General features: G+C 33.4%; 2 protein-coding genes and 1 non-coding gene across 12 annotated transcripts; all 3 read right to left on the reverse strand.

Moving 5' to 3' along the window:
• Positions 1 to 1,128: 1,128 nt before the first annotated feature.
• On the reverse strand, positions 1,129 to 8,138 carry LOC102629300 (uncharacterized). Of its 10 annotated transcripts, XM_052443499.1 has the most exons (11): positions 7,814 to 8,103; positions 7,578 to 7,674; positions 5,077 to 5,125; positions 4,675 to 4,986; positions 4,506 to 4,593; positions 3,458 to 4,427; positions 3,125 to 3,369; positions 2,781 to 2,990; positions 2,608 to 2,700; positions 2,154 to 2,255; positions 1,129 to 1,760 (listed from the first exon to the last, which is right to left on the reverse strand). In XM_052443499.1, the coding sequence occupies exons 8-11, from the start codon at positions 2,970 to 2,972 to the stop codon at positions 1,377 to 1,379; spliced, it is 771 nt and encodes a 256-aa protein (XP_052299459.1). In that variant the 5' UTR covers positions 2,973 to 2,990; positions 3,125 to 3,369; positions 3,458 to 4,427; positions 4,506 to 4,593; positions 4,675 to 4,986; positions 5,077 to 5,125; positions 7,578 to 7,674; positions 7,814 to 8,103; the 3' UTR covers positions 1,129 to 1,376. The 10 variants fall into 10 exon arrangements, 8 of the variants coding, with proteins under 8 accessions (XP_052299459.1, XP_052299460.1, XP_052299461.1 ...); XM_052443500.1 differs by having other exon boundaries at positions 2,781 to 3,369; positions 5,077 to 6,211; positions 7,814 to 8,104; XM_052443501.1 differs by lacking the exon at positions 5,077 to 5,125 and having other exon boundaries at positions 4,675 to 4,781.
• Positions 6,351 to 7,313, reverse strand: LOC127903100 (uncharacterized). The gene is made up of 2 exons (XM_052443762.1): positions 6,872 to 7,313; positions 6,351 to 6,766 (listed from the first exon to the last, which is right to left on the reverse strand). Exons 1-2 carry the CDS (start codon positions 7,311 to 7,313, stop codon positions 6,351 to 6,353), a joined length of 858 nt encoding a protein of 285 aa, XP_052299722.1.
• A 2,103-nt stretch (positions 8,139 to 10,241) lies between the features above and the next one.
• Positions 10,242 to 10,348, reverse strand: LOC112498708 (small nucleolar RNA R71). The gene has a single exon (XR_003066126.1). It is a non-coding gene; the product is annotated as a small nucleolar RNA R71 (small nucleolar RNA).
• Between the last annotated feature and the right edge of the window lie 15,174 nt (positions 10,349 to 25,522).

Raw genomic sequence — 25,522 nt, forward strand, 5'->3', positions numbered from 1 at the left:
CACCTTGTAGGGTAAATAGAACCTAAGTGCGTAATGCTATATCTTATGTTGGCATAGCAACTGATCACTGTTAGGTTGCATATAGATATAAGATATCCAACATGCGACAGCTGATGATACATAAGGATTCTGCCCAGTGCTGTAGCAAATATTGTAGCAACCGAGCCAAACATTAGAAAAATAGTCAAGACTATTAAGAGAGTTTATTCACTCAACTACTCTATATTCTCATTATTTTTATCCTTAAGTTTGACGTGATAATCTATTTTGTTGCATTTTATTTATTGTGTTTTTATTTTAATTAGTAAATTAGTTTCATCAATTGCTTATTTTATTTTAGCACAAAATCTGCACTGTTAAGATTGCTGTAGCAAATCTGATAACATCAATCCCTGTGGAGACGATCTTGAATACTCATCACTTTATTACTTGTTGTGTACACTTGCACATTGACACTAATAGCATTAGTATTTATACACCAATAAATTTTTGGCGCAGTTGCCGGGGATTGATTCACTAATAGAAATGCTGTCATTTGCGACCAAAATACTGGTCGCAGAATATATAATTTTGGTCGCTAAAACTGATCTACAACCAAAAATTGGTTGTCGCAAACTCGCCACATTATGTCTGTCGAGGAATCTTTTCCGCGACCAATCGTTAAATTCGTCACTGATAATGGCTTTCTGCGACCAAAATACATCGTCACAAATTAATTCATCTTTTGTCGATTGTTATATTTTGCGGCTACTTAATTGGTCGCTGATAAGTTTTCTACGACCAATAACTATTGGTCGCGGTTTTCATGTTTCTGAGACAAAATTTAGCTGTCGCAAAATCATGTTTTCTACGATGAACAATTTTTGTTCGTAGATTAATTATTTTCAAGGTAAGGTAATTCATTCACTTTAGAATATTTTCCGTGGCCATTGACTTTGTGGCTAAATCTTTAAATGTTTGTTTAATTTCTTTTGAGACCACCTATAGTGGTCGCAGAATATAAAATTTTGTCAAATTAATTTTATTTTTTATTTTTATTTTTATTTTTTGCAAAACGAAGCAACATATTAAAAAGAATAAATGTAATCAAATATGTTAAATCTTACATAATCAAATTTAAAACATTAATGAAATTATGAAAAAAAGTTTGACTAATTGAATAACTGGAATAATAATTACATATATAATGTTGGATCACGTTTCTCTTGTCAAATGACATACAAAAGAAGAGTAGTTTGACAACATATGACCAAATGCAAAAGAAACCAAAAGCCAATGATCACTGACAAGTCACTTCCACTTCAGAACACAAAAAAGAGATACCAAGTAACTAAACTAAAAGTCATGGATCAAAAGCATGCAAGTTAGGTAATCAATTAAGGGGCAGTGAACAAGAATTTCTCAATACGATCCAAGCGCTCTTGTTGCTTATTCATGTGCTCCTGTTGCTTATCAACTATTGCACGTGTATCGGTTAATTCAGTTTGGCATTTTTTCAACTCATCACACGTCTTACCCAACTCAGTGCGAGTACTTTCTAATTCATTACGCGTGCTCTCTAACTCTTTTGCTTGACTATCAATGATCCCTCGCATTTCATTTTCTACTTGTGATGATGTTCTAGATCCAAAAGTAGGTAGTGTAGGCCTAAATCCAAAGCCTTTAAAGTTCTTGCCAACAACAAGTTCAACAATTTCTTTAGGTGACAAAGGTGTACCATCTTCAGCAACAGGTTCTTGTTCCATTTCTTTCATCTTTTCCTACAAATGAAATCAGTCAACCATATAGTAAAAGAAAATAAATGTGTAGTACAGATTTCTTAGGCTTCTTTTAACATTTATAGCCAAAATGAAAAAAATAAATAAAAACTAATGTAAAACAATTGAACAACATTACAACTTATTAAATAAAGATAAAATTTTGCCAATAAAAGTCTTTGAAGCTTTTATTCTAATTCAACATTCCTTACTCATTTATAATTTGTATTCTATTTTATATAATAAACCTATCATTAAAATTTCAGAACTAATTAAAATATATTAAATATCCTATTAGAACAATGTTATTTTCATTTAATCATTCTTTTGATTTTAGAGGAAAAATGTTTCCAACATATATTTATTGCAAAGAGAATCATAGCTTATTATACTTACATAGTCATGTTGTGCTTCTGCATTGCTCCAACCTTTCTTGATGCTAAAATGTGTGATATAAAAGAGTTCAATCTCATTAGGTTGCTCTCCAGTGGCTTTCCTCTAGTTTATTATGCAACAAAATTAAAAAAAAATTAAGACAAGTATCTACACTTTAGTAGAGGTAGAATAGAAACACAAATCATTATTCAAGTAATAATCAACATCAAACCACAAATACTAATCTGCAGCTAATAATTTCAAAAGTTAATTTCAACCCATTATAGGCCACCATCAGCAATATCATCCAGAAAAAAAAATTGTCTAAAGATTTATCAACTACTCTCAAGCATTAACACATACACAAATCATTCTAGAATTCCATAACAATTGCCTAATAGTATAGTAACATAAATCAGAAACTAGAAAGTGTAAGACCATCCAAATTAGAGTGTAAATACAATCTTTAACTTACTTTTTTTTCACGATGGCCAAGAAATGACAATGATCCACCTCGGTGATTGTACTTGAGTTTTTTGCGATTACCAACATTTTTTCTTGCTCTTTCCTTCATGTAAGATTTTTGTTTTAAAAACAAATCATTCATAACTTCTACAAAATTAAAATTAATAACAAAAGATAAGTTACCTTGAACTCGTCACTCTCAAAGTGATTACATAACCAAGCCCAATCTTGTTGAGAGTTCTTTCTATATGCATGTTGACGTGCTTCAGATGGTGTTGCATACTTTTTGAAGTGTTTGTGACAATTATATCTATGATCTGAATATCGCTTAGCCATAGAACTATTCACATAGTTGAGTATGTGTGGCATTGACATGTCAAATTCAAATTTTGTCTAAAAAGGACAATAAAACAAGTCTCTCAGCTATTAGAATATTCACTTATTTAATCCTTAGATAAAAGCTATTTGCTTATAAGTTTAATAGTTATTTATATTAAATAAAATCTTTCAAAGTCAATTTCACTTACCAACAATTGCTCAAACACAACCTTTTTTTCTTCATCAGGAATCGCACACCAACTCTCATATTGTATTGGAGAAAACAGTCTCACAGCAACACCAATCTCATTAGCAAACCTAGAAGCATGATTACATATGGGTCTCCCTTCTTCTTCTGTAAATGATATATGAATCCTTTCTCTAGCTTGTAATAATCGATCCAACCCCACTCCTCAAGACGGGCCACGTCCTTTTCTTTTGGTTGTTAAACTAACTGCATTATAATAATAAAAAAAATAAAAAGACTACAATTAGATGAAACATGTTCGTCATAACATTTCTACTCATAAAAATAGCAATACCTTCTGGTAGGACATTAGAAGATGAGTTAGAAGATGGAGGAATAATATTGGCAATGGTCTGATGCCTTCCAGGAGCCATGCAATCTGCGTACACAACAAAATATTTAAATTATATAGATTATAAGATAAAAGAATGAAAGAACAATTTAATTTATGCACATAATTCATTAAAAGTAAAAAATTACTTACTTGAACTTAGCATCACATAACTAATTATCTACATCAGTGTCATCATCACTATTTAAAGTTGGCTCATCATCATGATTGTCACTTAATGTTTGATCTTCATCAGTGCAATCATCTATGAATTCAGAATCATCATTATGTATGATATGTTCTTGAGAAGGCACAAAATTTGCTTCCAAAACAGTTGGCTCTGCATCTTGCCTACTAAATTGTTGTGTCTCAAAATTAACATCTTCTATAACAATATGAATTGGTGTTTCAATATTGTTTATATCAGCTTCTCTATTCCCTTCTATCTCTGGGACATCCTATATATGTCTATGTTGTGATTTTTCCACAACTTTCCAATGAGATCCAAATTTAGGGTCATTCACATAAAAAATTTGTTGTGCTTGAGTTGCCAAAATAAAAGGATCATTCTTATACCATTTATGGGACACATTTATGCAAGTTAAGGTAAGATCTTTTTGAATTTTTTTCCTTTTAGCATTTGTGTCAAACCACTCACACACACAAACAATATCACTTCATTTTGAAACAAATACTGCAACTCAAGCACATCAACTAAAACACCATAAAATTCTATTTCTTTATAGTCATGTTCCCCAACCACAACAATGCCATTATTTTGAGTTGTCAATCGATTATCACGGTCAAAGGTGTGATACCGAACTCCATTAACGTCACAGCCTGAGTATGACCTAACACGGAGATCAGGTCCACATGCTAGGGCATACAATTCATTAGTAGCTGCAATTGACCTTTTATGACGCAATGATATCATCTACATGGCAAAAGAAGACATAATCATATATATAATCTACCTTAAATTATATAATCTATATAACTTAGGCATACTCACACGCTCTTTAAACCACTTAGGAAAGTGCTTCTGTTGCCTTTGTAATAAATTAGCATTACTTTCCATCTTCAATTGGTTAAAGTGTTCACTGCATGTACTTATTAAATAAGAGTCAAAGCTACGAAAATGATAATTTCTTAGAAATAAATAAGCTATACACTCCACTTACTTCAAGTATGGTTGTAATTCTTCGCAGTTATTTAAGATATACCAATGTGCTGCTTCATGTTGTTGTTGAGATAGTTCGAGAAAACTTTTTCCCCCAAATGGGCAAGCCTTTTGAGCAAAAACTGATAGTCCATTATTATTTTGCCCCTCTTGAGTTTCATCATTAATATGCCCATCATGATTAAACTTTGTTTCAATATCACAAAGATACATTGAGCAAAATGTCATAGACTCATTTACAATATAAGCCTCAGCTATTGAACTTTCCGGATGAGCTTTATTTTTCACAAAATTCTTCAAAAAACCCAAAAATCTGTGGTGATAATAATAAAAAAAATATTGATAAATATATGTGTATGGGAAAAGTAAATACTTAGTAATCATGTAAACTTATAGTTATTACCTTTCAATAGGGTACATCCAACTGTAACCAACTGGGCCGACAATTTTGGCTTCACAAGGCAAATGAACCGGCAAATGAACCATCACATCAAAAAATGCTAAGGGGAAGATCCTTTCAAGCTTACAAAGAACTAGGAAAATCCCTTTTTCTAGTTTGTCCAGATCTGAAACTTTTAAGGTCTTTGCACATAAATCTTGAAAAAATTTACACAGCTCTACTAAGGCAGTACATACATCATTCGGCAAAAATGCACGTATGCCTATTGGAATAAGTCGCTGTAATAAAACATGACAGTCATGACTTTTTAAGCCAGATAATTTACCATCATTTACATTGACACATCTGCTGACATTGGATGCGTAGCCTTCAGGTAATTTCACCAACTTCAAGAACTTACAAAATTGTTTTCTCTCATCACTTGTCAAAGTATAACATGCTGGAGGTTTAATATATTTATTTCCTCCAAGCTGCAAGTGTAATTCCTTTCTAATATCCAGGATTTCCAAGTCTAAACGGGCCTTGTTTGTGTCTTTTGTCTTTCCCTCTATATTTAATAAAGTACCCAAAAGACTATCACATATATTCTTCTCTATGTGCATAACATCAAGCTTGTGTCTTAATTTCAGACTCGACCAATAAGGCAGCTAAAAAAAAATACTTTTTTTGGTCCAATTAAGCTCATTAGGTGATCGCTTCCTCTTCCTATCTAAGTTGTTTTCATTTTTTCCAAATTTAGTACGAGGTAGCTGCTGTAATTGGCATAAAATATCATCTCCTGTGAACATTCTAGGTGGAGACCTATGTTCTGGCTCACCATCAAATTCTCTACTATTTCGACAACTATGGCCAACACGTAAATAACGACGATGACCCATATAACATATTTTGTTTATTAATTTTTTTGATTTGGTGTCTTTATTACAAACAGGACAAGCCTTGTACCCTTTTGTACTCCATCCAGACAAGTCACCATAGGCAGGAAAGTCATTTACGGTCCACAACACTGCTGCATGCATGCGAAAATATTGTTCCTTCGAGACATCATATGTTTATACACCCACATCCCATAATTCTTTCAATTCTTCCACCAATGGACGTAGATATGCATCAATATCTTTTCCAGGTGATTTAGGTCCTGGAATAAGTAATGACATCATAAGAAAAGGTTCTTTCATACATTTCCAAGGTGGGAGATTGTAAGGAAAAACCAAAACTGGCCACATACTATATGAGTTATTCATATTTCCAAAAGGATTGAATCCATCAGTTGCAAGTTATAGCCTAACATTCCGAGGTTCTTGAGCAAACCAACGATGTTTCTGATCAAAATCCTTCCACCCTTCAGCATCTGCAGGATGTCTTAGAACCCCATCTATGTCAATACGTTTTTCTTTATGCCATCGCATATCAATAGCTGTGTGCTTTGAGATAAACAACCTCTTTAACCTTGGTTTCAATGGGAAATAACGTAACACCTTTTGCGGAACTTTTTTACCGTTCCCATCATTATTTTTATATCTTGACTTACCACATTCTGGACAGTGATCTCTACCTTCATGTTCTTTCCAAAATAGAGCACAATTATACTTACACACATGAATTGTTTCATATCCTAACCCCAAATCTCGTAACATTTTTTTAGCATCATAATGAGATGCTGGAATGTTGGCACATGCTGGAAAAGCCTTTTCTAATATTTGCAACAACATGTCAAAAGATTTATTACTTCATCTATTCAATACCTTAATGTGCATCAACTTCACTAGGAAAGTTAAGGCTGAAAATGTCTTGCAACCAGGGTAAAGTTCCTTTTGAGCCTCATCAAACAACTCACCAAATTTGTCAGCATTTATATGAACACCAGATGCATTACTATTATTTGACTCATCTAAACCACAATCCATTTGCATTGGCCCCTCTATTTCATTCAACATCTCTAACATCTCATCATCTTCTACCTCTTCAATATGAGAAGTATCATTAATTGAACTTGGAGTTTGAATATAACTTGATAAATCAATTTCTTCACCGTGAAATACCCATCTTTGGTAATTAAATGACATACCATGTCTATACAAATGTCTTTCGACATCATCCAGTGATTTCAACTCCATATTCTGACAATTTCTACATGGACATCTAGTTTTCCCTTCTTCATTTAAATGATTCTCAGCCAAATTCACAAAAGCCTTGACACCATCCACATATTCCTTACACAAACGATTTGAAATTCGCATCCAACTTTTATCAATCTATGTGTTCTGTTAATATTATTTTAGTTAAAGGAAATATTTAGTTTCAAGAAACATGCAACGATGATACATTACTTAGATTAAACAACCGTGAATTGATAGATATATTTTTATTTAATTATTTCATAAAGAATTAATTATAAAGACAAAATAATAAAGAAGCCTATAAAAAAATAATATGGACACAATTTTTCAAAGTCTTATAAAAAAAAAATAAAGACATAATTTTTTAAAGTATCGTCATATTACCTGACTGAGCAAAGGACTTCAATTTTTGGCAGTGAAGAAACAACTATTCCATGTGAAATTTTACTCTTATGATAATAGACCAAGACCCAAAGTTTATCTGCAAACAATACAAATAATAATAATAATTTCATATTATACAGCCATAAAAATTACTAAAGGAACAAAATAACCCAACAATTTAAGCCTACCAATTTCAACCAAAAAAAAAAAAAATAAAACTTCATGCAAAATAAAACCTTAGGCGTCCTTTGTTTGATCTGCAGAAATTTGAAGCTTTGTCCCCTCCTATTTCAATAATTGCAGCAAAATTATCTTCAATAATGTGTAGTTACAAGCTAATTTAAAAGGTTTGGAGTTACATTGTTAGAGATTTTGGTTCTGAATGTGCAACAAAAAGCAAAAAATTGACTTTGTAGTTGAGCGAGACAAACAAGTGAGGGAAAATATTTTCAGGGGGATTAGAAGAGGAAGACGAAGTTGTGACTTTTGTACTTGAGTTTTGTCCTTTAACATATCTTTTTATAAAATAATAATATTAAGAGGAAGGCAAAGTTGTTGCTTTTGTACTTAAGTTTTGTTCTGTAACATATCTTTTTATAAATAATAATATTAAATTTTCTATTTCTGAGACTAAAAGTGGCGGCACCAAATGTCCACAATTGATTGTGAAATAGGGTAAATTTATATGGCAAGTATTATATTGATTCTCCCGCCAATTAAATATTTGCTAATTTTATTTATTAAAAAAAACTTATTTTGCTAGCTTACTGATAATTAGGATTTCTTACAAAATAATAGGACAAAGATCCTTCTTAATTATTTTTTTTTCCTAATCACTCTTAGTTTAATGAATGGTCAATATTGATTTTAAAATTTCATGTTGATAATTAAACTAATTTTTTCGTTAGATTTAAAAATATTAGGAAAAAATCATAATTTTAAATTAATATAACTTTATATGATAATGTTTTAATATGAAAATTGATTATAATATTCTCTCAAAAAAAATTTATTTCATGTAAGATAACATATATATGACCATTTATTCTATGCAAATTACAATAGTATTTGTGGACCATTAAATTAACTCTTTTGGAATAATTGAGATATATTGTTTAGTATAAGAAATTTATAATTAAACACAACCAACCCGCAGATTCAAAGTCAACAAGGTTGCTAACCATGCATGTGCATAAAGCAAAAGCACCTGGGGGTGTGTGTACATGTATATCATGAGCAAGCACAATAATGAAAAAAAAACATAGAGTTTGTGTTTAAAAGAATATATTAGTGAATAAAAATAAAGAAGTAAAAAATTAATTGTCTTTTGTTCTATAAAATAATGATGAATTATTTATTCTTATAAATACAAATAATATTTGAATATTCTATAGCGGAATCACCAACTTATCCTAAATGTTGACTTCAACATTATTTATCATATGCTTGTTTTCTATGACAGTAGAATTATTGCTTTATGACAGTAGAATTATTGCTTTCCAATCAAATAAAATTCCACTGCAAAAATAGAATTCGTTCAAAATATGAACTTTCTGAGACGAAACTGATTTGGCCACAAAAACAATCTCTTCGGCTATAATCCTTTTTGTGACTAGTAAAATATTTGTCACAAATTTATCACTTTTCTCGACCAAATATATTGGCCACAAAATCTTATCGTAGAAAGTGTATTTACTACGGCCAAATTATTGTGTTGTCGCAAATATACGACATTCTGCGACCTATTAATATTTATCTCAGATAATTTTATCTGTGGCCAAGACATGGTCGCAATAGATGAAATAATTGTCGCAAAAAACTTTACACATTTGAGTTTACCCATCCTTTATAATCCACGACCATTGATTGGTATGGTCGTTGAAAATAAGATTTAGTGGCAAAAATCATGTGGTCGCAAAAAGATTGGTCGTAAATGACAACATTTCTACTAGTGATTGTTAATTGTGATTTGTGAAATTAGTTTTAACGGTGCTAATTTTTTATTTTATTTTAATTTGTTTATTTTGTTGACATAGGTGATCTAGCAACCCTTGCATGCTCAAATATAAATCTGTTGACTTCCAGTTTGATCCAGAAATTAAAAGAACTATAACGAGATTAAGAAGAGAGCATCGGGAATTACAAGCTGCTGTAGCAATGGATGATTTGCAAGATTTGAGAAACTTGAACCGTAGAGAGGAGATACAACCAGTCAATGTACATGAAGGTCTGAATGGACAATGTGATCAAAAGCAACCAGGAAACAATAACATTATTCACATGGCGAATGATAGAGATAGAGCCATTCGAGACTACGCAGTGTTGACTCCTCAGGCCATACATTCGGGAATAGTTAGACCCGACGTTCAAGCTGACAATTTTGAGCTCAAACCCGTGATGTTTCAGATGCTTTAAACAATGGGGCAATTTAATGGTTTGCCATCCGAAGATCCTCATCTACACCTTAAGTCATTTTTGGAAGTAAGTGATGCTTTCAAGATTGCTGGAGCATCGCAAAAAGCATTGAGACTCAGACTTTTCCCGTTTTTTTTTAGAGATCGAGCAAGAGCATGGTTGAATTCTCTACCACCAAATTCTATCACTACATGGAATTATTTGGCTAACAAATTTTTAATGATATACTTCCCACCAACCAAGAATGCAAAGTTGAGGAACGAGATCACATCTTTCCATCAACTTGAAGATGAAAGCTTGTGTGATGCATGAGAGAGATTTAAGGAGTTACTCAGGAGATGTCCTCATCATGGTATTCTTTGTTGCATACAATTGGAAACTTTCTATAATGGTCTCAACCCAATCACTAGATTGATGGTGGACACTTCAACAAATGGGGCCTTGTTATCTAAGTCTTACAATGAAGCTTATGAAATTTTGGAGAGAATAGCCAACAATAACTATCAGTAGCCATCAACCAGATAAGCTGCAGCAAGAGGAACAGTAGGAGTTCATAACGTAGATGTCTTGACAGCATTGTCAGCCCAAGTAACTTCATTAACAAAGATGGTAAAGGCTATGACTATTGCTCCAACAACTGTTAACCAAACTTCTAATATGTCTTGTGTTTATTGTAGAAAAGGGCATTTATTTGACAATTGTCCTAGTAATCCAGCTTCGGTTAACTATATGGGCAGCTTCAATAGACAGAACCAGGACAATCCATATTCAAACACTTACAACCCTGGATAGAGACAGTACCCAAAATTTTCATAGAGTTATCAGAACCAGACTGCTGCAGCACCTAGTGGACAGAATAGACTTGCTCAATCACTTGGATTTTATCAGCAAAATCAAGAGCAAAGAAACATCAACAATGATCAACTCAGCTCCCTTGAAGGTTTGATTAAGGATTATATTGTGAAGAATGAAGCATTTGTCCAAAGTCATATTGTATCTTTGAGAAACTTAAAAAATTAAATTAGACAGCTTGCTACAGCAATAAGCAACAGACCTCAAGGCAGTTTACCCAACAACACAGAGAACCCAAGAAGAGAAGGGAAATAGCACTGCAAAGTGATTAACTTGAGATCTGGAAACCATATTGATAGTCTCATTGCTGTACCAAAAAGAAAAGCTGAGTCCACTTTAATCCAGAAAGAAAGTCAAAGTGAAAAAGAGCCGCAATACTCCACTTCACAGCACACTGATGAGAGCAGTCAAGCTGCAACATTTGCCGAAAATGATGATCCAACATCTGTGGATAATAAGGCCGTAGCACCAACCCAGAACATAACAAAAGAGAAGCAGTCTACACAACCTGCTGCAGCACAGCAGTTTAGGCACCCACCACCCTTCCCTTAAAGATTTCAAAAGCAACAACAAGATAAGCAGTTCAGCAAAATCTTGGGAGTGCTGAAACAACTACATATCAATATCCCTTTTGTGGAAGCTCTAGAGCAAATGCCAAACTATGCGAAATTTTTTAAGGATATCTTGACAAAGAAAAGAAGACTTGGAGAGTTTGAAACAATTGCTCTAACATAAGAGTGCAGCCGACTGCTTCAGAGTAAGATACCACAGAAGATGAAGGATCTAGGAGGCTTCACAATCCCATGCTCCATAGGCACTGAATACAATGGCAAAGCACTTTGTGATCTGGGAGCTAGCATTAATCTCATGCCTTTATCATTGTTTAAGCAATTGAGAGTTGGTGAATATAGACCAACAACAGTGACTCTACAACTTGCTGACCGATCTCATGCCAATCCAGAAGGGAAGATTGAAGATGTGTTGGTGAATATGGATAAATTTATTTTTTCGGTGGATTTCATTGTGCTAGACTTTGAGGCAGACAAAGAAGTGTCAATCATTCTAGGAAGACCTTTCTTAGCCACGGGAAAGACTCTAATTGATGTTAAAAAAGGAGAATTAACCATGAGGGTGAATGACCAGCAAGTTACATTCAATGTGCTGGATGCCATGAAGAGTCCCGATGAGATTGAAAATTGTAATTTTATCAGTGTTGTAGACTTAGTTGTAGCAGAGAGATTACACAATTGCTGCAGTAAAGAAAAAATCAATGATGTAACAATTGAAGAACTTGATGATGAAGATCATAGAGCAACTAACATAGCATGGTCAGAGGAGAAGCAACCCTTCAGAATTGACGAGCAAATCCAGCAAAGGGAACTCACTCCAGACCAATAAGAATTCAAGGTTAATGGGCCAAGAGCGAAGCACTATATGGGAGATGATGTGAACAGCCTAAGGAAGGATCTAGGTTGAGGAAAAAAGAAAGGTCAGGCTGAAAGACCTAAAATCAAGCGCTAATTAGGAGGCAACCCAATAAGGGAAGTTGTTTCAAGTTTTTAAAGTAGTAAATTTAGTTTAAAGTTATTTAATTTGTCTTTTTGTTTATTTTTTATTTTTTTAAATGTGCATCTAATTTTTTTTTGTCTTTGTGTTAAATTGCAGCAAGTTAAAAAAAAAAGAAAAAAATGCGAAAAAAAAGAGCAGGAATGAATTGCTACAGCATTACTTACAGCATGACATATAGCAAAAGATTCTCAAACAACAAAGGCATTTCTTACTTTTGCAGCAGCAAATGGATTGATTAGATTTTATGATAAGGAGCGTTTGAGAAGTTGATCAAAGAAGAAGTGACCCTTTACAGCCTGTGCTGCAGCAGTGCTTCCAGCAACAGGGTAGTCCCCCTAACTGCTAGTTTATTTTACTTCTTGCTGCAAAACTTTTCTTTTATTTAGTTTTAATTTTCTAATTCATTCTGCATGTCATTTTATTGATCTGGTTTATGTGGTTTTGTTTTGTGTGCTTGTGAGGACACAACACCACTCAAGTTTGGAGGGGTTGTGTTTCTGAGTGCATGTGTTGTGTAAAGCTCTGTTATCTAAAATTTGTGTATGGATTTGAAAACCTAATGAAGATGAATTGAGTGTTATTCAGTATTTATGAGAAAGCCAAGTAGAGATAGTTATAGATGGAGGTTGAACTTCTGTCCCAACACTTAGACTTTGGTTGAGTTTTATGAGATTGTTGTAGTAGAGCCAGGAAAACCAAAAAAGAGTAGAAAATATCTCAAGTTTAGGGGAAAATTTTGGTTGGATTGTGCCTGTTATCAAATAAATTCTGCTCTAATGGTTTAAGTTGTTGAGTAACCAGGGTTGAGTATGCACCTCATATGCAAACTTGAGTCCAAAGGCAACGCGAGCTACGAGCAGTGCTGCAGCAATTATAAAAAAAAAAAAGAAAAAAAGAAGAAGAAAAGCAAAAAAAAAATAGTGATAAAGAGGTCCGCTGCCTAGGATACTGAGTAACCTGGTCTGTTCATGAGCCTCATGTTTAGCCTTGAGTCAAAGGCATCCAAAGGTATGACCTAGATATAACATCCTAGATGTATTGTTGTAGCAACTCTGACATGTACTTTGAGTGAGTAATTGGGTGTCGTCATTACAAGTGATATGCATTCACATGAAACCTCAATATTGCATTGAAGGGTTTAACTGAAAAAAAAAATAATTATGCTTGTTGTAGCACAGTTTGAGTTTATACCTTTGAATTATATATGTCTGTGTAATGCTGTAGCACCTCTGGAATTTGATCAAAGTGGCACACACACACTTTGGACAGAATGAAGCCAGAGTCTAGAACTAAACTGCTAAGGCTATTTTGCATGATTAAGAGTGTGATTGAGGGTGGAAGAATTCTTACAAATTTGATGACAGAGCTAAGTTATTTGTTGAATGATTGTGTGATTGAAGTGTTAGTGTTATTGCCATTACTTGAGGACAAGTAATGGTTTAAGTTTGGGGGTGTGATAACTCTATGAAATGAGAGTTATCATGGCACTTTTAGACTTAAATCAATATTACTTAGAAAGTAAATTATGTGTTTCTAATGCATTTTTGTTACATTTTGCATAAATAATCATTTTAGTCAATCTTAATAAGTTTTGCTCGATTTAAAGTAATTTGTGCTCAAATTGTGTACATAATTGTAGGTTTCCAGAAGCTTATAATTCATGGAAGGAATGCTATGCAATAGGCTTGTAAAAATAAGGAAAGAACATGGCTACAAAAGAGTTGAAACAAATCTGGAACAGTGCAGTTGCTGTAGATATTGTTGTAGCAACCATTGCTGTAGCAATCCTGGAACAACGACAGAGAAAATCCCGCGTGAAATACTTGCAAAATTGTAATCTGCAGTTTCCTAATCTGACTTATGCGCGCCCTAGGCTTCCGTTTACCCTAATTTTCACCTATAAAAGAAGCACACATCATAAGGAAAAGGGAGAGCCATCACCCAAGGAGAAAAATACAAAGAAATAAAAGAAAAACAAGATTCAAGAGAGATATTGAAGGCTACACAAGAGGAAAAATTACAGAGATCAATTGGGAGCTCAATCCTTCTTATTCTTCTCTTGTTTTCTCGTTTTCTATTTATTTTTGGAGATTTGTTGTTAACATATATGTTTCCATAATATTGATTTTGATGATAACAAACAAGATTAAGAATGATTAATCTTTTAAGATCAAATTATTTTTTATACATCTTAAATAAATCATTATTTTCACATTTTAAAGGTTTTATATTTAATGGAAAAATGATTTTATAAAATTGATTGTTTTTATTCTTTTTAAATAAATCATTATTTTCACATTATAAATGTTTCATATTTAATGGAAAAATGATTTTATGAAATTGGTTGTTTTTCAAAGTTTATGGTTTAATTGAAAGAATTTTGAAAACTTTGAAATAAAGAAGTATTGCTTGAAATTTTGGTAAAGGACTTATTTGAAAAGTGTCATAGCATTTTTGGCTATACCATAATTTCAGAAAGTTTTGGGATTAACAAAGTATTATTTAGAAATTCTGAAATTGGACTTATTTGCAAAGTTTCATACCGTTTTGGGCCATAGTACAATTGTATAAAGTTTGAGGGTCAAACTGTTATTTTACAAAATAGTGCACTGTAGTAGTCACTGTAGCAGTCACTGTAGAAAACGGCGATCCGACATTTTGTTAACGGCTCGCCGACATCGAGCAGAATTGAAGAACAGCCTCTGGACACTAACGGCGATCCGACTTCGTGATAACGGCTCGCCGACATCTAACAGAATTGAAGATTAGTCTCTGGACACTAACGGCGATCCGACATATAGATAACGGCGATCCGACAATTTGAAAATCAGCCCCAACGGTCATATTGACCAGCCAAACGGCGATCCGATATCTAGTTAACGGCGATCCGACAGTGTGCAGACAGTCTATAACGGCTAGTTTTCAGCTGCAACTATAAATAAGCTCATTCAAATCCAAACAAAGCTTGATCACAACACAACCATTGAGCTTATATTCGAGAATACAATCTTCATAGAGCTTTAAACACATTTTCTCTTCATCTATTCACACATTGGGCATTGATTTGTAATCTTAAATATTGTGTGAGAGAAAAACAATTTGTAATCTTTTACTTTGAGTGATTGTAAGTGTTGGGATACACTTGGGTTAAGAGATTGGGGATAATCTCTTGTTGTAAAGGTCCATTGACACCTTGGAAGTCAAGTGTAAGCGTTTGAAGCCTTGGGAGGCTAGCTTAGTGAAATCCTCAAGCCCGGTGAGCTTGGAGGCGTGGACGTAGGCGGGGATTGCCGAACCACGTAAAAATCCTTGAGTTTGCTTTCTCTTCCCTTGCTCATTTATTATTGTGCTTTCATTGAATTTATTGTTTTCGAATTTATTAAGGCATTAGATTGGATTGTTGTGTGGTTTATTTAGCTTAATTTTTAAATCCCAATTCACCCCCCCTCTTGGGTTGCCTAGTTAGTATTTCATTTGGTATCAGAGCAAGGTGCTCTTGTGTAGACTTAACCGTCTAGAGTTAAAGATCCATGGCAACCTATAATGACTCAACCTTTAGGGAAGGACAATCCACAATTAGACCACCGTTCTTTGATGGTAATGACTACCCATATTGGAAAACTAGGATGAGAATTTATTTACAAGCTTTAGATTATGAAATTTGGGAAATTGTTTGTGATGGTCCATTTATGCCTTTGACTAAAAACGGAGTTGGGGAAGATATTCCAAAACCTTCACGGGAATGGAATGAATTGGAAAAGAGAAAAGCTTCTCTAAATTCCAAAGCCATGAATGCCTTGTTTTGTGCACTAGATAAGAAAGAGTTTCATAGAGTGTCTAGTTGTGAAAGTGCTAATGAAATTTGGCACAAACTTGAAGTTGTTTATGAAGGCACGAATCAAGTGAAAGAGTCTAAAATTAGTAGGTACACTCGGCAATATGAATTGTTCCAAATGGAACAAAATGAGAGTGTATATTCTATGTATACTAGATTTACGGACATAGTGAATACTCTAGGAGCCCTAGGAAAGACCTTTTCAAATAGCGAGAAAGTTAAGAAAATCATTAGGTCGTTACCTAAGGAATGGAGACCAAAAAGGACTGCCATTGAGGAAGCTAAAGATTTGAATATCTTACCTATTGATGATTTAATTGGTTCTCTTATTTCTTATGAGGAAGACATGGCAGCCGAAAGAAGCAATGAGGAGAAGAAGAAAAGCATTGCTCTCAAAGCCTCGAAATATGAGAGTGATGAGGAAAGCGAGCTGGATGAGGAGGAGATGGATATGCTGGCTAGGAGGCTTAGAAAACTTTTTAAGAAATCCGGTGAGCGAAGAAAATCTAGAGACCTCAAGAACCGAAAGGAGAAGAAGGAAGTAATCAAATGTTATGAGTGCAAGAAGCCCGGTCATATAAGAACGGAATGCCCTCTTCTCAACAAACTCAAGAAGAAAGCAATGGTAGCCACATGGGATGATAGCGATGAGGAAACAAGTGATGGAGAAGAACATCAAGAAATGACAAATCTAGCTCTCATGGCAACTGGAGATGAATCGGATGATGAACTTGATGAGGTAAATGATCTTTCTACTTATGATGAATTATATGATGCTTTTAAAGAATTGCATGATAATTGGATAAAAATTGGTAGAAAGAATGCATGTCTTAAAAAGAAAATGGTAAAGCTCACAAATGAGAATGAATCTCTAAGTGCAAAGATTACATGCCTAGAATTAGAGAATAAAACATTGCATGATAAAGTTGCATTATCAAATGAGAAACCTAACACTTCACATGAGCATCTAGAATCATATGTAGATGACTTGAAAAATGAAAAGGATGCTTTACAAAAATGCAATGATTCATTAAATCAAAAGATTAAAGGACTAGAGTTAGATAATAAAATGTTGCATGATAAAATTGCATCATTCACATGTAAACAATGTTATTCGTATGAGCATGAGCATGAGAAATCACATGTTGATGAATTAATAAATGAAAATGAAACACTTAAGAAAAGGAGCAATGAGTTGAATGAGATTGTTTTAAAATTCACAAATGGGCAAAAGATGTTGGATAACATGCTTAATTCACAAAAATGTGTGTTTGATAAAGGAGGACTTGGGTATAAGCCTTACTTGAAACAAAAATATTATAAGAATTATTTTGTTAAGGATACCTCCACAAACAATCAAGTTGTATGTCATTATTGTAATCAAAACGGTCACATGAAGCTTGGTTGTCCTATTAAGAGAAATGTATATTATGGAGTCAAATGTATTTGGGTTCCAAAAGGAACTAAATCTAACGTTCAAGGACCCAAGAGTATTTGGGTACCAAAGCACACAACTTGAATTTGTTTTGTAGGTACCACAATCAAGGAATGGTGGAGAAGTTCCTTGATGAAAGCTTGTGAGGATAATCATTTGAGCATGATCTAGGAAAAAAAAAAAGATGAGGCAAGATGATTTAATTGTTTTGGTAACAATTCTTGCCATATTAATTTTGTTGAATGAATCATGATAAATGAGTTTACGAAAGTATGCTTGTATGTTTATATGATAGAATTATCATTGTGTTTAATATTGAGTGCTTTATCATTATGCATGATTATATATTTATGATGATAGTTTGTCAACTCATCATGATGGATTTGTTTGATGTTAATGTTTATGAAGTGTTTAAGCATGATAGTTAAGTGGTGTGTTTGATTTATTCACTTTTGAATGCTTATATGTTTAATTATTGTGAAAATCTCTAGTCTGCACAAGCTGTAATGAATTGGTCATAACTCCTTCTAGAGAACTCCAAATCCAGCTCTGTAAAATTTATTGGAAAGCTAACTTAATTAGAGAGAGCTTGAAGTTCGTACATGTACATAAAACATGATTAAGTGTGCTCGTGATTTAGGGGCTACGACCTTTGAGCGCAAAGTTGACCCTGTAAGTTCAGAGTCATTGTTAATAAGACTTATGAGGGTTTTGATGTGATGAAATGTACCGATGAGGAGAGATTATCCTTCACTGAGTTTTTACTAGAAGGCAATGCATATAATTTGTGGATGTTTGTGTTATGCCGAGGGATATAGAGTTGTTACCTAGGCAAACTTGCAGAGAGAGTTGACTGATGAATTCTTTCCTATTATTTATTAGAGAACAAGATGAATAAGTTTATGACACTTGTATAAGGATCTATGATAGTGGAAGAGAAAAAAATATAAAAGATTAAAAAAGGGTCTTCAACAAGGCATTCAAATTATAGTAATCGAAAAAGAATGTACAGATTCTGGACTCTAGTTATAACTACTTTGAAAATTGAGAGCATTCATATAGAGGCAATAAAGATTAAGCTGCAACGACATAAGCGAGACCCTATCTGGCCAATGGGCGAACCTAGTAGCAAACTTAAAAGAGAGAGATATAACATAGAGGTTTCTCAGTAAGCCAGCAATATAATCGATGACCAGAGTTTTCTAAAGGAAATAGACGCTCAAGTAGTTATGACAATGTCCAACAGAGTCACAGTACTAGTAGAGGCAATTACCCTTGATGTAGTGTTTGTGGTAGATATTATCGGGGACAATGTATGAGCATTTCATCATGTTGCTTTTATTGTGGACTGTTGGGACATGAGAAAAAAAAAAGATCGTTCGAACTTATCATTGAGTCGTAGTATTGTGCCAAGTCGAGACCCTCGCTACCTTCAAAGTGGTAGTAGTTAATTTCGAAAGGTAGGGATGTTTCTAGAAAGAAGGACACACATTTTCCAACAGGTCTTAGTCCAGTACAGAAGAGACTAGTGGTAATCAATGGAAGAATCAGATAAGCAGGCCATAAACACAGACACGTGTATTTTCTTTGACCTAACAAGAGGACTCTAGATGTCATGATAGGTATTTTGACTATCTTTGGTCGTAAGGCGTATATTTTAATTGAGATGGGGTTTACCCATTTTTTATTTCTTACACATTTACCATGCATGCAGATAGAGATATGAGGTTGTTAGATTGTGCTTCAATAGTAGTCTTATTGGTTAGTGATTCTTTGTTAGTTGAGAGTGTATTTTAATACTTTTGTAATCAGCGATGAAAATACAACTGTCATTTCAAATATATACCTCGGCATTGAAATGTCAAATGCCCTTACATAATGTGATATAAAAAATGAAATCTTTACTTTGGCACCAAAGCAAAGCCAAGCGTCTTTCGTTTACAGACTTTACTAAGACAAAAAAATAGGGTACCACTGAAGACCTTGTAGTAAGGACGAAATTGGAAGGAGTAAGATGAACTCAGTCAATAGCAATAGAGAATCTAAGTCTGAACAGCCTCTTCAGACAGTTGAGGTAAGAAAAAAAAGAATTTTTAGTAACATTTTACTTTCATAGTTTGTTTTTGGCTATATGTTCGTATTAATGTAATTTTTGGTTTGCTAATATTATGTTAATGCCATTGCATCATGGTGTTAATCATTGATTTTTAAACATTATTGGAAACCCAATTTTTTTTATGAATTTGGGGGGTTTTTGTTTGTAGTATAAAAAAAAGGCAAAATTCTTGCTAGTTTTTACACTTAGAAGATTGAAATCGACCAAAGCAATCCAGGAATTGTATTATTTTTGTTGGTTTTTATGAGCATTACTAGTTACTGTTGTTGGGTTACGGTTGTGAGTGTCAGTGTAAGTGATGACTTTGAAATTTCAGTGGGTGGTTTTTTGTTCAACATTGCTTGTGTTTCATTGTGGTTATTGTTGAATAACCGTAACAATTATAGTGAATGAAATGATGTTTATATGCTTGTTATTTGTGCATAATTTGTAAATTATAAACAAAATTTGTTGTCAGTTTTTCTTATGTTTTACAATTATTAGTTTTTTAAAAATTATTTCAACGATACTAGTATATATGTGGATTATGGATTTTAAAGCTTGTTTGTGTGTTGTGATATATAGGAATGAAAATTAAAAGTATCAGCTTTTGTTAATTTTATGGGTGTAAGGTGGGATCTTGGGCTAATTGACCCATATTTTCTAAGTACAGTGATCTTGATCAATGGTGTAATAAGAGTAGCTTTTGGGCGAAACAATGGCCTCTTAAGAGGTTTATTATTGAGGTTACATTGCCTTGGAATGGCAAAAATAGAGCAACAGAGAGTGACAGAGAAGTATATCAGGTGTGACAATTGTTTAATGAGAAGAAGTACATAGAGATTGACTTATACATGGAGATACTACCATTAAATTTGATGTATGTGGATAGAAAAAGATTATTTGATGATGATATTCAGAGTACTACAGCATAAGCGTCATAACTTTTCAAACCAATACTTATTAAGAAGAGTGATAGAAATATTAAGAGTGTTCCAGAAAAGAGAAAAAAATGGAAGACAATTACCCCAACCCTTGCCCTTGCCTCTACCTCTGAACTTGAACATGACCCTGTTGTTCCATCACCCCCTGAACCTGACCCTATTGTTCCATCACCCCCTAAACCTGAGGCTATACATGAAATTGAAACTCAACCTTCATATGAACCTGAGAACAGAAATTGAAATTGAACCTCCATATGAATTAAGCCATCAAATTGAAACTAATACTGAAACTGAAATTGAACCTAAACATCAAACTGAGCCACCTAAGACAATAACATTCAATGTATTAACCAGACAAGAGCTCATGGAGAAAATTAAGCCACCAAAGGAAATTAGTGTGCATCAAGATCAACCCCTGTCACATACAAAAAACCATGAGAGTGCCTTTAATGAAACACAATCAACCTATAACCAAACTCCATTGCAAACTCCAACAGTTAACCCAATAATTAGCGAAATAGTGAGTCATGTAGCTACCCATTTAGACAATAAAAAGGTGCTTCTGAATCTGTACACATTTTCAAATTGTAATCATCATTTCACTGACTTCAATGTTACTGGTGGTTTTCATGATTTTGAGATGGAAGATCTGTCTCCTTAAATTGATGATGATGACATTAGGGTGGATGTCGAACCAGTGCGTCCTATAACATCAAAACTTTTTGAGCCATTCTCTAAACCTGCACAATCAACACCAACTCCACAACAAGCAGCAAGTCTTGATGATGAACTTGTATTTCCACCTGAGTTTCCATCTCAAGTTAACCAGGCTAAGCCATCTCAGATAACAAGAAGAAAGTCAAACAAGGGTAAGGGGAGAAGTAATACAGTTCAGTCATATCATATGCATGCCAACAAAAGAAAATATGCTTCTGTGATGATAAGGGCTTCTTAAAGGATTGCATAGTAGAAGCAGAAGCGGAATAAACAACATGTTCTTACTAAGACTTCAAACACTAGTGGAAAGAAAAGAAAAATAAATTTTGTAGATTATGATAAAGTTCAGAGCAAGCCTAAGCCAATGAAATCAAGGGCAACTAAAAACTCCTTAGCTATTGGTCCTTCAATAGAAGTAGTAGTGGATGATCTGCCTCCTCCTCACGCTCAAGATAAGTTTTATTTATGGTCTGATTCAGAAAATGAGGACAATGATGAATAAGTAAGACATGAAAGCAGTAATAAATTTCAGGATGATGATGGCAGTGACAAAGATAATGGATTGTTAGAGGGCTATGAAAGCGACGATGCTAATTTTGGTTTAATGCTATCATCAGATGATGAACATCCATTTAGTACATTGTCTCGCATTTTATAAGGTGAAATGTTCAAGGATGGTACAAATCCAGTGGGAATGGTTTTCAGAAATATGAAGTCTTTTGCATGGGCCCTTTAAGACTTCTGTATTCAAGAAGGCTTTTGAGGTAAAAGAGTGAAAGTTAAGAGAAGAAGGATATTATGTCACTGTTATGCATCCAAGTGTCCATTCAAAGTATATGCCTCATTACAAAGACATGGCGAATGCTTCTAAATTAGAAGTTTTCAGAACATCCATAAACTTGAGAGGCTTGTCAAAAATCCTGAGACAACAGCTGCTTGGATTACGAGGAAGTACCGGAGCAAAATAATTGCTGACCTTTCATTTTCTGTGAATGACATGGTTATTGATATCAAACAAATGTATGGGGTTGAGGTCACAACATAGAAGGCTTACAGGGCTAAAAAATAAATTCTAGAATCAGCGGGTCGTGAAGACCATGTTCAGAGCTTTAAGGACCTTTGAAACTATGCACAAATCATAAAACAACGAATGCCAATTGCACTCGCAATGTTGACAAGTGTAGGTTCGAAAGGTTCATTTTCAGTTTCCCAAGACTTAAAGATGGTTTCAGGGAGGGCTGCATCGAAAGGACCATTCGAGGGTGTATTGTTATCAGCAGTTGCACTTGTAAATCAATTGATCTTTCTGTTAGCAGTATGTGTGTGTGAATCGGAGAACACTGACAATTGGACATGGTTCTTGGGGTATTTGAAAGAGTTTTTGGCTGATGCAAGACAACTAACTTTTATGACGGATAAGCATAAGGGTATTTTGAATGCCATAAACTTGGAGTTTTATGGATCACAAAACAGGTGTGTGAAAATTGCTGCATTTTATGGTTATGTATTTAACAAAAATAGTTTTTATATTTTTTTTTTACAACTCTGTAGGGCCTTATTTTATTCTGTAGGGGATGGGTTGATGTTTACAAAAGTTTAGGGGTCAATTTGATTATTTATCACTATAGTATCACTGCACTCAACAACCTTGTACTTATTCTATGATTTTCATTAGGTTTTTCAACAACTATTCTACCGTGTTTGCTATGTTGTTTGATAACATTTCAGCACTATATCATATAAGTAATTACATTTTAGACAACTAATAAATATTTCTTTGTTCATCACACTCTCTCCAAGAAACCAAACACAAACATTTATCTCACTAAAATCCATTATCTTTATGTTTTTCTTGCTCATTTGATATTTTTAAATCATTATCCATTATTTAAACATTAATTGTTCATCACTTATGTATGTGTGAATTCTTATGCCATTGATTGTGTTATATCATCATTCATTTATAAAATTAGCATATGTGACTTATTGTACTTATGAATTTGATCACTTATTCTTTTAGCTCATAATGATGGCCTATCTTAATAGATATGTTGATTTAGTTGTCTTGATTTCTAAAATGTTAATTAGTAATTATGGAGTTTGGATAGTTGATAATATGCTCTTATGACTTCTGCATATCTTTGCTTGATCAATTATTTGTTTTATTGATTATTGATAAGGGGAGATGCCTCGACAACTTTACTTAGTTCTTATTGCTTCTGCTTTGGATAATATGCATTTTGAACATTTTTATTGTCCAAAAGGGGAGAGAAAGTAATATATTATTTTGATGATGTCAAAAGGGGGAGAATAACATGCACTTTGAGCATTCTTTTGATGATTAATATGTGATTATGGTGATGATTTTGAGATATGATGCTGATTTGATTACATGGTTGGTTTGTATGATGATTTATGATAATTTGAGAGTGATATTACTAAACTTGTATTTGAGGTGATGCTTGTTGTTAAGAGGAGATTCACTAAGTTTTCTTTTTTATGATAAAGGGGGAGAAAAATACATGTTTTTAAATTTAAAAATTTACTACTCCTTTTCTTTTCCACTAAGTTTTTTTTTTTTAATGATGAAGGGGGAGAATAATACATGTATTTACATTCGTTAATTTAGCTAATTGGCAAATTGTTTAAACTTATAATATACTCAAGGGGAGCTTAAAATTAGAGGAAGCAAATTGTGGAATCATTTTTTAAATACATATAAGGTTTGTCATCATCAAAAAAGGGGAGATTGTTAACATGTATGTGTCTATAATATTGATTTTGATGATAACAAATAAGATTAAGAATGATTAATATTTTAAAAGCTCAAATTATTTTTCATACATTTTAAACAAACCATTATTTTGATAATATAAGGGTTTTATACTTAAAGGAAAAATGATTTTATGAAATTGGTTATTTTTCAAGTTCATGGTCTAACTGAAAAAGTTTTAAAACTACAGAAATGGACTTATTTGTAAGGTTTTATGAATATTTGGGCTATATTATAATTATAGAACTGTTTGGGGCAAAACTATAATTTTGAAAAATTATTTCACTCTAGCAGTCATTGTAGCAAACGGTAACTGATTGTGGAAAATGGCGAACCGATAATTTTCAGAAAGCATGTTCCACAAAGGATTGTTAAAATGATGATTTTGGAAAATAACGGTGAACTGTTTACTGAAAATGGTGAACCGTTTATGGAAAACAATTAACTGATTATTTAAATTTCAGCCCAACAGTCATTTGGAATAGTCAAAACGGTAAACCGAAAGCTGTTAACGGCGATTCGATTTCTGGCAGAAAGTCAATAATGACTAGTTTTCAGCTCCAACTATAAATAAGCTCAATCAAATTCAAAGAAGAAGAGATTCAAGAGTGATTATTGAGCTTGCTATTGAGAAAACCACCCTCATTGAGCCTTAACTTATTCTTGTTTTATTTATTCACAATTTGGGCATTCATTTGTAATCATTTATATCGTATGAGAGAAAATTCATTTGTAATATTTATTTTTGAGTGATTGTAAGTGTTGGGATATAATTGGGTTAAGAGATTGGGAATAATCTTTTGTTGTAAAGGTTTATTGACACCTTGGAAGTCAATTAGAAGCATTTAAAGCCTTGGGAGGCTTGGATAGTGAAATCCTCGAGCTTGGTTGGCTTGGAGGCCTGAACGTTGGCGGGGATTGCTGAACCACGTAAAAATCATTGTGTTTGCTCTCTCTTCCCTTACTTTTTTATTATTGTGCTTTACTAAATTTATTGTTTTTTATTTCATTAAGGTAATAGATCAAATTATTGTGTTGTTTGTTTAGCTTAAGTTTTAAAATCTTAATTTACCCCCTCTTGGGTTGCTTAGATATTATTTCATATATGTTATCATCTAACTCCCTTTTTATGTTATTTAGACGCATCGAAAGAGGTTGACAGTAGCTTCAAGCTCCGGTGCATCATTTCAAAGAATGAATACTTCTGCTTCTCAAACAATAGCAACCACACCTTACACAAGCAAGGAATTCTAGTGCCTTACTAACTACAACACCCACACTGACACCAACATCCACACAACCATTTGGTT

This window comes from Citrus sinensis, chromosome 6 (genome assembly GCF_022201045.2).
Source record: "Citrus sinensis cultivar Valencia sweet orange chromosome 6, DVS_A1.0, whole genome shotgun sequence".
Taxonomy (NCBI): domain Eukaryota; kingdom Viridiplantae; phylum Streptophyta; class Magnoliopsida; order Sapindales; family Rutaceae; genus Citrus; species Citrus sinensis.

Coding starts and splice junctions, on each gene's coding strand:
- LOC127903100 (XM_052443762.1), bottom strand. CDS start 7,313: ATGCGAATTTCAAATCGTTTGTGTAAGGAATATGTGGATGGTGTCAAG. Junction 6,767..6,871: donor TCAAAAGGAACTTTACCCTG/GTTGCAAGACAT, acceptor TGCAAATATTAG/AAAAGGCTTTTCCAGCATGT.
- LOC102629300 (XM_052443497.1), bottom strand. CDS start 5,675: ATGCACATAGAGAAGAATATATGTGATAGTCTTTTGGGTACTTTATTA. Junction 4,594..4,674: donor GAATTACAACCATACTTGAA/GTAAGTGGAGTG, acceptor AAGTACATGCAG/TGAACACTTTAACCAATTGA. Junction 3,542..4,505: donor CTAAGTGGTTTAAAGAGCGT/GTGAGTATGCCT, acceptor TTGTGTACGCAG/ATTGCATGGCTCCTGGAAGG.